The sequence below is a fragment of the Pelophylax lessonae genome, assembly GCF_965119305.1.
Source record: "Pelophylax lessonae genome assembly, chromosome: 7".
Classification (NCBI taxonomy): domain Eukaryota; kingdom Metazoa; phylum Chordata; class Amphibia; order Anura; family Ranidae; genus Pelophylax; species Pelophylax lessonae.
The window spans coordinates 1268812-1281963 of NC_138774.1; the positions used below are offsets into that span (position 1 = coordinate 1268812).

The 13152-nt window shown below is 56.9% G+C and overlaps 1 protein-coding gene across 1 annotated transcript in view; it reads right to left on the reverse strand.

The window, feature by feature from the left end:
* Nucleotides 1-5363, reverse strand: part of MEIOSIN (meiosis initiator) — a gene marked incomplete at its 3' end in the record, with an annotated part of 45569 nt that extends 40206 nt beyond the window's left edge. The window contains exon 1 of the mRNA XM_082263298.1: nt 5271-5363. Within this exon, the coding sequence (XP_082119424.1) occupies nt 5271-5345 (75 nt within the window). The 5' untranslated portion in view covers nt 5346-5363. The remainder of the gene's footprint in view (nt 1-5270) is intronic.
* Between the last annotated feature and the right edge of the window lie 7789 nt (nt 5364-13152).

Below are 13152 nucleotides of genomic sequence, written 5' to 3' on the forward strand. Positions count from 1 at the left end.
AATATTGTTATTTTTTCAAAATTTACGCTATTTTTTTGTTTATAGCGCAAAAAGTAAAAATCGCACAGGTGATCAAATACCACCAAAAGAAAGCTCTGTTTGTGGGAAAAAAAGGACGTCAATTTCGTTTGGGTACAGCGTCGCACGACCGCGCAATTGTCAGTTAAAGTCGCACAGCGCCGAATCGCAAAAAGTGGCCCGGACGTAAGACAGCAAAATCCTCCGGTGGTCAAGTGGTTAAAGAGGGACTCTGGCCGCTGGTCCTTACAAGTGGAGCGCCTTCTCCTGGATATAAAGAGGACCGGTCATCCACATTCCTTATAATAGGAATAAAAGTGATAAAAAAAAAAAGGGACAGTGTAAAAATAAAATAAGAAAAAAAAAATAATGTAAGGGAAAGTATAATATAGGAAAAAAAAATTCAAGGGACAGCGTAAAGTAAAATAAATATAAAAAAAAATGAAAGGCAGTGTAAAAATAAGAAAAAAAAAAATAATTTAAAGTGCCCCCATCCCTCTGTGCTTGTGGGCAGAAGGGAATGCATACGTAAGTCGCACACATATTGATCCACACGCGAGGATCGCCACAAATGTTAGAGCAAGAACAATAATTCTAGCGCTGGACCTTTGTAGATCCAAACTGGTAACCTGTGAGAGAAAATTAGTTTTTTTTTATTGCATTGCCTATGGAGATTTTTTTTAAGTATCGTAGTTTGTCACCATTCCACGGCCGTGCGCAATTTTAACCACTTAAGCCCCGGAGGATTTTCCTGCTAAAAGACCAGGGGGTATTTTGCGATTCGGCACTGCGTGACTTTAACGGACAATTGCGCGGTCGTGCAACGCTGTACCTAAACGAATTTGATGTCCTTTTTTCCCCCACAAACAGAGCTTTCTTTTGGTGGTATTTGATCACCTGTGCGGTTTTTTGATCACGCGCTATAAACAAAAAAAGAGCGTCAATTTTGCAAAAATAACAATATTTTTCACTTTTTTTTATATGAAATTCCCCAAAAAAAAAATGTAAAAATCTAAATTTTTTAACATTTTTGGCCAATTTGTTTTATGCTACATATGTTTGGTAAAAAAAAAAAAAATCGCAATAAGCGTATTTTGATTGGTTTGCGCAAAAGTTATCGCGTTTACTAACAAAGGGAAAGATTTTTGTCATTTTTGTTGTTTTTTTTTTTAAACGCGTAATGGCGGCGATCTGCGATTTTTTTTGCGGGACTGCGACATTGGGGGCGGACAGATCGGACCCTTGACTGACATTTTTGACACTTTTGGGGTTACCAGTGACATTACTACAGTAATCAGTGCTATACATATGCACTGTTACTGTAAAAATACACTGGCAGTGAAGGGGTTAACTTTATTTGGGAGGGAGGGGCTGTGTGTGTCCCTAGGGGCGTGATTCTTACTGTGATTGGCTGTGGCTTGAGCTGTAAGGACACTGATCAACGGATCTACATAGTAGATCCATGTGATCAGTGTCTTTACAGCGAGGAGAATGACAGGTGGCTTGTTTACACAAGCTGCCTGACTTTCTCCCTCTCCCCCGCCGATCGCCGAGTGGCCGGCGGACATCGGGTCCGCTGGTCACACGCGCGGGGGGGTCCGTGACCGCACGGGCGCGCGCTCGCTCCCCAGACCCTCCCAGGCTAGTGACGTTAATTAACGTCACTCTGCCTGGCAGGGGCTGACCGCTGCAGTAAATCTACTTGCGGCGGTCGGCAAGCGGTTAAAGTGTGACACGTTAGGTATCTATTTACTCAGCGCAACATCATCTTTTATATTTTACAAAAAAAATAAAAATTGGGTAATTTTTTTTTTTTTGCATTAAAATTCATTAAAGTATTTTTTCCCCCAAAAATTGCGTTTGAAAAACCGCTGCGCAAATACCGTGACATAAAAAAATTGCAATGATTGCCATTTTTTTCCCTAGAGTCTCTGATAAAAAAAAAAAAAAAAAGAAATATGTATAAAGAATGTTTTGGGGTTCTAAGTAATTTTCTAGCAAACAAATACTGATTGGTCAGCGAGGTGATAATATGGGTAGAGGGCATTTTACCACCCGGGCAACCTCGCGGCAAGGCCAGAGAACCCGGCAGGGTGTGGACTGGTGCAAACTGGTCCTGTTAACCTCAATTAAGGGCAAAGTGAAGGATGTTGTCCTTAGCAAAATGAACCCAGGTGCAGCGATGGGGTCCAAGGAGCTGCCAAGAACCCAGCTGCAGAAATGGGGTGCAAGGAGCTGCCAAGAACCCAGGTGCAGCGATGGGGTCCAAGGAGCTGCCAGGAACCCAGGTGCAGCGATGGGGTCCAAGGAGCTGCCAAGAACCCAGGTGCAGCAATGGGGTCCAAAGAGCTGCCATGAACCCAGGTGCAGCAATGGGGTCCAAGGAGCTGCCAAGAACCCAGGTGCAGCAATGGGGTCCAAGGAGCTGCCAAGAACCCAGGTGCAGCAATGGGGTCCAAGGAGCTGCCAAGAACCCAGGTGCAGTGATGGGGTCCAAGGAGCTGCCAAGAACCCAGGTGCAGTGATGGGGTCCAAGGAGCTGCCAAGAACCCAGGTGCAGTGATGGGGTCCAAGGAGCTGCCAAGAACCCAGGTGCAGCAATGGGGTCCAAGGAGCTGCCAAGAACCCAGGTGCAGCAATGGGGTCCAAGGAGCTGCCAAGAACCCAGGTGCAGCAATGGGGTCCAAGGAGCTGCCAAGAACCCAGGTGCAGCAATGGGGTCCAAGGAGCTGCCAAGAACCCAGGTGCAGCAATGGGGTCCAAGGAGATGCCAAGAACCCAGGTGCAGCGACGGGGTCCAAGGAGCTGCCAGGAACCCAGGTGCAGTGATGGGGTCCAAGGAGCTGCCATGGAGTTGAGGCTCGGCCTCCAGTACCATGCTTGGAGTGTGGTCAAGCAGGGTATGGGATCTTTACTTGCTCCAGGGTCCAGAAAGGCTGCAGTGTCACCCTATGGTCAAGTGGGGGCATCAGTCTGTGAGAATACAGGGCACTCCAGGATCGGGGGGAGATCGGTGCAGCGTTGCTGATGTGGAAAAGACGAAGCAAGTCTATGGGACTGATCCCAAGGAAGTAGGAGGATGTCCGACGGGGAGATCCGCTGAGTGTGTGAAAACCGCGGTGTGCTACCCTGAGCAGGGGGGAGGCGTGGCTTGATGCCCAATATGGACATGCAGACTATGCATGTGCCCAGTGCAATCCAGCAGAGTGCTGGGAAGATTAACCCATTTAATACCATATCCCCCCCCTTCCTGCCCAGGCCAATTTTCAGCACTGTCACACTTTGTGTGAAAAAAAGGTTAAAAAATCTCATACGGGTACAGTGTAGCATGACTGAGTAATTGTCATTCAAACAGAGCTTTCTTTTGGTGGTATTTAATTACAACTACAATCACGATTAACGAAACCCTACTGTGAAGCATGGTGGTGGCAGCATCATGCTGTGGGGATGTTTTTCAGCGGCAGGAACTGGGAGACTAGTCAGGATGGAGGGAAAGATGAATGCAGCAATGTACAGAGACATCCCTGATGAAAACCTTCTCCAGAGCGCTCTGGACCTCAGACTGGGGCGAAGGTTCATCTTCCAACAGGACAACGACCCTAAGCACACAGCCAAGATAACAAAGGAGTGACTACGGGACAACTCTGTAAATGTCCTTGAGTGGCCCAGCCAGAGCCCCGATTTGAACCCGATTGAACATCTCTGGAGAGATCTGAAAATGGCTGTGCACCGACCCTCCCCCATCCAACCTGATGGAGCTTGAGAGGTCCTGCAAAGAAGAATGGGAGAAACTGCCCAAAAATAGGAGTGCCAAGCTTGTAGCATCATACTCAGAAATACTGGAGGCTGGAATTGGTGCCAAAGGAGCTTCACCAAAGTATTGAGCAAAGGGTGTGAATACTTATGTACATGGCAAAGGGTGTGAATACTTATGTACATGGGATTTTTTTCCTTTTATTTTTAATAAATTTGCAAAGATTTCACACAAACTTCTCTAACATTGTCATTATGGGGGAGGGGTTTATAGAATTTTGAGGAAAATAAGGAATTTATTCCATGTTGGAATACGGCTGTAATATAAAATGTGGAAGAAGTAAAGCGCGGAATATTTTCCGGAGTCTCTGTACTGACAGCCGATCATTTCCTGAGGCCCGAATACACCAGGAGAGTACAAATACCCCCAAATCACCCCTGTTTGGAAAGTAGACAGTCTGAGGGATTTAGTAGGAGGCATGGCGAGATTTTTAAAGTTGTGACCAGAGCAACAGAGTGTTGCCATAGTAACATTGTCCTACACTGGGGAGGTAATCAGGATTTTTTACCGATTACCTCCTCTCTACCCTAGGACCCCACCTTTCTGCCCTATGACCCCGCCTCTCCATCATATGACCCCGCCTTTCTGTCCTATGACCCCCGCCTCTCCGCCCTATGACCCCACCTTTCTGTCCTATGACCCCGCCTCTCCACCCTATGACACCACCACTCTATTATGTGACCATGCCTTTCTACCCTATGACCCCGCCTTTATGTCCTAACCCCGCCTCTCTGCCCTATAATACTGCCTCTTCGCCTTTTGACCATGCCTCTCTGCCCTATGACAACGCCTCTCCGCCCTATGACACCGCCTCTCTGCCCTATGACACCGCCTCTCCGCCCTATTAACTTGCCTATTTTCCCTATGACACCGCCTCTCTGTCCTCTGACCACGCCTCTTTGTCCTCTGACCGCGCCTCTCTGCCCTAAGACACTGCCTCTATGTACTATGATCCCACCTCTCTGCTCCCACCTCCTAGCCCGATGACACCATCTCTCTACCTTATGACTCCGCCTCTCTGCCCTAAGACACCGCCTCTCTGCCCTAAGACACCGCCTCTCCGCCCTAATTACCTGCCTATTTTCCCTATGACACTGCCTCTCTGTCCTCTGACCACGCCTCTCTGTCCTCTGACCACGCCTCTCTGTCCTCTGACCACGCCTCTCTGCCCTATGACATTGCCTGTATGTACTATAATCCCACCTCTCTGCTCTATGACACTGCCTCTCTGATACCGCCTCCCAGCCTTTTCACCCCATCTCTCTTCCCTGACTCCGCCTCTCTGCCCTTCCTCTCCTCCTGTTGACTCCACCCCTCTGCTCCGTCACCCTTATTTTATTTTTACCAACATGGACCTCCTCATCACAATCACCCTCTGGGGGCCGACATGACCTTCTGACATCCATGTTTGCTGGGAGGAGGAGGGGGAGGGGAATACCTGCATGTGTTGGGGTCTCTGACCTCCCGGGAGGCTCCTCGCCAGATCCTCCATATCCAGAGGAAGAGGCTTCATCCTGGAAGGAGGAAAATAAATTATCACACCGACCAATCCACAGAAAGGGACCGCCCACCAATCCCAGAGAGAGGAACCGCCCACCACTCCCAGAAAGAGGGACCGCCCACCAATCCCAGAGAGAGGGATCGCCCACCAATCCCAGAGAGAGGGACCGCCCACCAATCCCACAGAGAGGGACCGCCCACCAATCCACAGAGAGAGGGAACGCCCACCCACCAATCCCAGAGAGAGGGAACGCCCACCCACCAATCCCAGAGAGAGGGACCGCCCACCAATCCAAAAGAGGAATCGCCCACCAATCCCAGAGAGAGGGACCGCCCACCAATCCACAGAAAGGGACCGCCCACCAATCCCAGAGAGAGGAACCGCCCACCACTCCCAGAAAGAGGGACCGCCCACCAATCCCAGAGAGAGGGACCGCCCACCAATCCCAGAGAGAGGGACCGCCCACCAATCCCAGACAGAGGGACCGCCCACCAATCCACAGAGAGAGGGACCGCCCACCAATCCCAGAGAGAGGGACCGCCCACCAATTCCAGAGAGAGGGACCACCCACCAATCCCAGAGAGAGGAACCGCCCACCACTCCCAGAGAGAGGGACCGCCCACCAATCCCAGAGAGAGGGATCGCCCACCAATCCCAGAGAGAGGGACCGCCCACCAATCCACAGAGAGAGGGACCGCCCACCAATCCACAGAGAGAGGGACCGCCCACCAATCCCACAGAGAGGGACCGCCCACCAATCCACAGAGAGAGGGAACGCCCACCCACCAATCCCAGAGAGAGGGAACGCCCACCCACCAATCCCAGAGAGAGGGACCGCCCACCAATCCAAAAGAGGAATCGCCCACCAATCCCAGAGAGAGGGACCGCCCACCAATCCCAGAGAGAGGGACCGCCCACCAATCCCAGAGAGAGGGACCGCCCACCAATCCCAGAGAGAGAGACCGCCCACCAATCCCAGAGAGAGGGACCGCCCAACAATCCCAGAGAGAGGGACCGCCCAACAATCCCAGAGAGAGGGAACGCCCACCCACCAATCCCAGAGAGAGGGAACGCCCACCCACCAATCCCAGAGAGAGGGACCGCCCACCAATCCCAGAGAGAGAGACCGCCCACCAATCCCAGAGAGAGGGACCGCCCACCAATCCCAGAGAGAGGGACCGCCCACCAATCCCAGAGAGAGGGAACGCCCACCCACCAATCCCAGAGAGAGGGAACGCCCACCCACCAATCCCAGAGAGAGGGACCGCCCACCAATCCAAAAGAGGAATCGCCCACCAATCCCAGAGAGAGGAACCGCCCACCAATCCCAGAGAGAGGGACCGCCAACCAATCCCAGAGAGAGGGACCGCCCACCAATTCCAGAGAGAGGAACCGCCCACCAATCCCAGAGAGAGGAACCGCCCACCAATCCCAGAGAGAGGGACCGCCCACCAATCCCAGAGAGAGGAATCGCCCACCAATTCCAGAGAGAGGAATCGCCCACCAATCCCAGAGAGAGGGATCGCCCACCAATCCCAGAGAGAGGAACCGCCCACCAATCCCAGAGAGAGGGACCGCCCACCAATCCCAGAGAGAGGAACCGCCCACCAATCCCAGAGAGAGGAACCGCCCACCAATCCCAGAGAGAGGAACCGCCCACCAATCCCAGAGAGAGGGACCGCCCACCAATCCCAGAGAGAGGAACCGCCCACCAATCCCAGAGAGAGGAACCGCCCACCAATCCCAGAGAGAGGAATCGCCCACCAATCCCAGAGAGAGGAACCGCCCACCAATCCCAGAGAGAGGAATCGCCCACCAATCCCAGAGAGAGGGACCGCCCACCAATTCCAGAGAGAGGAACCGCCCACCAATCCCAGAGAGAGGAACCGCCCACCAATTCCAGAGAGAGGGACCGCCCACCAATTCCAGAGAGAGGGACCGCCCACCAATTCCAGAGAGAGGAACCGCCCACCAATTCCAGAGAGAGGGACCGCCCACCAATCCCAGAGAGAGGAATCGCCCACCAATCCCAGAGAGAGGAACCGCCCACCAATCCCAGAGAGAGGGACCGCCCACCAATTCCAGAGAGAGGGACCGCCCACCAATTCCAGAGAGAGGAACCGCCCACCAATTCCAGAGAGAGGGACCGCCCACCAATTCCAGAGAGAGGGACCGCCCACCAATTCCAGAGAGAGGAACCGCCCACCAATCCCAGAGAGAGGGACCGCCCACCAATCCCAGAGAGAGGAACCGCCCACCAATCCCAGAGAGAGGAACCGCCCACCAATCCCAGAGAGAGGAATCGCCCACCCACCAATCCCAGAGAGAGGAACCGCCCACCAATCCCAGAGAGATGGACCGCCCACCAATTCCAGAGAGAGGGACCGCCCACCAATTCCAGAGAGAGGAACCGCCCACCAATCCCAGAGAGAGGAACCGCCCACCAATCCCAGAGAGAGGGACCGCCCACCAATTCCAGAGAGAGGGACCGCCCACCAATTCCAGAGAGAGGGACCGCCCACCAATCCCAGAGAGAGGGACCGCCCACCAATCCCAGAGAGAGGAACCGCCCACCAATCCCAGAGAGAGGAATCGCCCACCCACCAATCCCAGAGAGAGGAACCGCCCACCAATCCCAGAGAGAGGAACCGCCCACCAATCCCAGAGAGAGGGACCGCCCACCAATCCCAGAGAGAGGGACAGCCCACCAATTCCAGAGAGAGGGACCGCCCACCAATTCCAGAGAGAGGGACCGCCCACCAATTCCAGAGAGAGGGACCGCCCACCAATTCCAGAGAGAGGAACCGCCCACCAATTCCAGAGAGAGGAACCGCCCACCAATCCCAGAGAGAGGAACCGCCCACCAATCCCAGAGAGAGGGACAGCCCACCAATTCCAGAGAGAGGGACCGCCCACCAATCCCAGAGAGAGGGACCGCCCACCAATCCCAGAGAGAGGAATCGCCCACCAATCCCAGAGAGAGGAATCGCCCACCAATCCCAGAGAGAGGAATCGCCCACCCACCAATCCCAGAGAGAGGAACCGCCCACCAATCCCAGAGAGAGGGACCGCCCACCAATCCCAGAGAGAGGGACCACCCACCAATTCCAGAGAGAGGAACCGCCCACCAATCCCAGAGAGAGGAACCGCCCACCAATTCCAGAGAGAGGGACCGCCCACCAATTCCAGAGAGAGGGACCGCCCACCAATCCCAGAGAGAGGGACCGCCCACCAATCCTAGAGAGAGGAACCGCCCACCAATCCCAGAGAGAGGAACCGCCCACCAATCCCAGAGAGAGGGACCGCCCACCAATCCCAGAGAGAGGGACCGCCCACCAATCCCAGAGAGAGGGACCGCCCACCAATTCCAGAGAGAGGGACCGCCCACCAATTCCAGAGAGAGGGACCGCCCACCAATTCCAGAGAGAGGGACCGCCCACCAATTCCAGAGAGAGGAACCGCCCACCAATTCCAGAGAGAGGAACCGCCCACCAATCCCAGAGAGAGGAACCGCCCACCAATCCCAGAGAGAGGAATCGCCCACCAATCCAAGAGAGAGGAACCGCCCACCAATCCCAGAGAGAGGGACCGCCCACCAATCCCAGAGAGAGGGACCGCCCACCAATCCTAGAGAGAGGAACCGCCCACCAATCCCAGAGAGAGGAACCGCCCACCAATCCCAGAGAGAGGAACCGCCCACCAATCCCAGAGAGAGGGACCGCCCACCAATCCCAGAGAGAGGGACCGCCCACCAATTCCAGAGAGAGGGACCGCCCACCAATTCCAGAGAGAGGGACCGCCCACCAATTCCAGAGAGAGGGACCGCCCACCAATTCCAGAGAGAGGAACCGCCCACCAATTCAGAGAGAGGAACCGCCCACCAATCCCAGAGAGAGGAACCGCCCACCAATCCCAGAGAGAGGAATCGCCCACCAATCCAAGAGAGAGGAACCGCCCACCAATCCCAGAGAGAGGAACCGCCCACCAATCCCAGAGAGAGGAATCGCCCACCCACCAATCCCAGAGAGAGGAACCGCCCACCAATCACAGAGAGAGGAACCGCCCACCAATCCCAGAGAGAGGGACCGCCCACCAATCCCAGAGAGAGGGACCGCCCACCAATCCCAGAGAGAGGGACCGCCCACCCACTAATCCAACTAGTACTCCCCGGGCCCACAAATCACACAGGGGTCCCCATAGTACTCCCCTCCCCCACCTCACACAGGGGTCCCCATAGTACTCCCCTCCCCCACCTCACACAGGGGTCCCATAGTACTCCCCTCCCCCACCGCACACAGGGGACCCCATAGTACTCCCCTCCCCCACCTCACACAGGGACCCCATAGTACTCCCTCCCCCACCTCACACAGGGGTCCCCATAGTACTCCCCTCCCCCCACCTCACACAGGGGTCCCCATAGTACTCCCCTCCCCCACCTCACAGAGGGTCACCATAGTTCTCCCCTCCCCCACCTCACACAGGGACCCCATAGTACTCCCCTCCCCGTACCTCACTCAGGGGTCCCCATAGTACTCCCCTCCCCCACCTCACACAGGGACCCCACAGTACTCCCCTCCCCCACCTCACACAGGGGTCCCATAGTACTCCCCTCCCCCACCTCACACAGGGACCCCATAGTACTCCCCTCCCCCACCGCACACAGGGGACCCCATAGTACTCCCCTCCCCCACCTCACACAGGGGTCCCATAGTACTCCCCTCCCCGTACCTCACTCAGGGGTCCCCATAGTACTCCCCTCCCCCACCTCACACAGGGACCCCATAGTACTCCCCTCCCCCCACCTCACACAGGGGTCCCCATAGTACTCCCCTCCCCCACCTCACACAGGGGTCCCCATAGTACTCCCCTCCCCCACCTCACAGAGGGGTCACCATAGTACTCCCCTCCCCCACCTCACACAGGGACCCCATAGTACTCCCTCCCCCACCTCACACAGGGACCCCATAGTACTCCCCTCCCCCACCTCACACAGAGACCCCATAGTACTCCCTCCCCCCACCTCACACAGGGGTCCATAGTACTCCCTCCCCCACACAGGGGACCCCATAGTACTCCCCTCCCCCACCCCACACAGGGACCCCATAGTACTCCCCTCCCCCACCTCACACAGGGGACCCCATAGTACTCCCCTCCCCCACCTCACACAGGGACCCCACAGTACTCCCCTCCCCCACCTCACACAGGGGTCCCATAGTACTCCCCTCCCCCCACCTCACACAGGGACCCCACAGTACTCCCCTCCCCCACCTCACACAGGGGTCCCATAGTACTCCCCTCCCCCACCTCACACAGGGACCCCATAGTACTCCCCTCCCCCACCGCACACAGGGGACCCCATAGTACTCCCCTCCCCCACCTCACACAGGGACCCCATAGTACTCCCTCCCCCACCTCACACAGGGGTCCCCATAGTACTCCCCTCCCCCACCTCACACAGGGACCCCATAGTACTCCCCTCCCCCACCTCACAGAGGGGTCACCATAGTACTCCCCTCCCCCACCTCACACAGGGACCCCATAGTACTCCCCTCCCCCACCTCACACAGGGGTCCCATAGTACTCCCCCTCCCCCACCTCACACAGGGACCCCATAGTACTCCCCTCCCCCACCCCACACAGGGGACCCCATAGTACTCCCCTCCCCCACCCCACACAGGGACCCCATAGTACTCCCCTCCCCCACCTCACACAGGGGACCCCATAGTACTCCCCTCCCCCACCTCACACAGGGACCCCATAGTACTCCCCTCCCCCACCTCACACAGGGACCCCATAGTACTCCCCTCCCCCACCTCACACAGGGGACCCCATAGTACTCCCCTCCCCCCACCTCACACAGGGACCCCATAGTACTCCCCTCCCCCACCTCACAGAGGGGTCCCCATAGTAATCCCCTCCCCCCACCTCACACAGGGACCCCATAGTACTCCCCTCCCCCACCTCACACAGGGGTCCCCATAGTACTCCCCTCCCCCACCTCACACAGGGACCCCATAGTACTCCCCTCCCCCACCTCACACAGGGACCCCATAGTACTCCCCTCCCCCACCTCACACAGGGGACCCCATAGTACTCCCCTCCCCCACCTCACACAGGGGTCCCCATAGTACTCCCCTCCCCACCTCACACAGGGGTCCCCATAGTACTCCCCTCCCCCACCTCACACAGGGACCCCATAGTACTCCCCTCCCCCACCTCACACAGGGGTCCCATAGTACTCCCCTCCCCCACCTCACACAGGGACCCCATAGTACTCCCCTGCCCCACCGCACACAGGGGACCCCATAGTACTCCCCTCCCCCACAGGGGTCCCCATAGTACTCCCCTCCCCCACCTCACAGAGGGGTCCCCATAGTACTCCCCTCCCCCACCTCACACAGGGGTCCCCATAGTACTCCCCTCCCCCACCTCACACAGAGACCCCATAGTACTCCCCTCCCCCACCTCACACAGGGACCCCATAGTACTCCCCTCCCCCACCCCACACAGGGACCCCATAGTACTCCCCTCCCCCACCCCACACAGGGGTCCCCATAGTACTCCCCTCCCCCACCTCACACAGGGACCCCATAGTACTACCCTCCCCCACCTCACACAGGGACCCCATAGTACTCCCCTCCCCCACCTCACACAGGGACCCCATAGTACTCCCCTCCCCCCACCTCACACAGGGACCCCATAGTACTCCCCTCCCCCACCTCACACAGAGACCCCATAGTACTCCCCTCCCCCACCTCACACAGGGACCCCATAGTACTCCCCTCCCCCCACCTCACACAGGGACCCCATAGTACTCCCCTCCCCCACCTCACACAGGGGTCCCCATAGTACTCCCCTCCCCCACCTCACACAGGGGTCCCCATAGTACTCCCCTCCCCCACCTCACACAGGGACCCCCATAGTACTCCCCTCCCCCACCTCACACAGGGGTCCCATAGTACTCCCCTCCCCCACCTCACACAGGGACCCCCATAGTACCCCCCTCCCCCACCTCACACAGGGGTCCCCATAGTACTCCCCTCCCCCACCTCACACAGGGGACCCCATAGTATTCCCCTCCCCCACCTCACACAGGGACCCCATAGTACTCCCCCTCCCCCACCTCACACAGGGGTCCCCATAGTACTCCCCTCCCCCACCTCACACAGGGACCCCATAGTACTCCCCTCCCCCACCTCACACAGGGACCCCATAGTACTCCCCTCCCCCACCTCACACAGGGGTCCCCATAGTACTCCCCTCCCCCACCTCACACAGGGGACCCCATAGTACTCCCCTCCCCCACCTCACACAGGGGTCCCATAGTACTCCCCTCCCCCACCTCACACAGGGGACCCCATAGTACTCCCCTCCCCCACCTCACACAGGGGTCCCCATAGTACTCCCCTCCCCCACCTCACACAGGGGACCCCATAGTACTCCCCTCCCCCACCTTCACACAGGGGTCCCATAGTACTCCCCTCCCCCACCTCACACAGGGGTCCCATAGTACTTCCCCTCCCCCACCTCACACAGGGGACCCCATAGTACTCCCCTCCCCCACCTCACACAGGACCCCCATAATACTCCCCTCCCCCACCTCACACAGGGGTCCCCATAGTACTCCCCTCCCCCCACCTCACACAGGGGTCCCCATAGTACTCCCCTCCCCCACCTCACACAGGGACCCCATAGTACTCCCCTCCCCCACCTCACACAGGGACCCCATAGTACTCCCCTCCCCCACCTCACACAGGGACCCCATAGTACTCCCCTCCCCCACCTCACACAGGGGTCACATAGTACTCCCCTCCCCCAC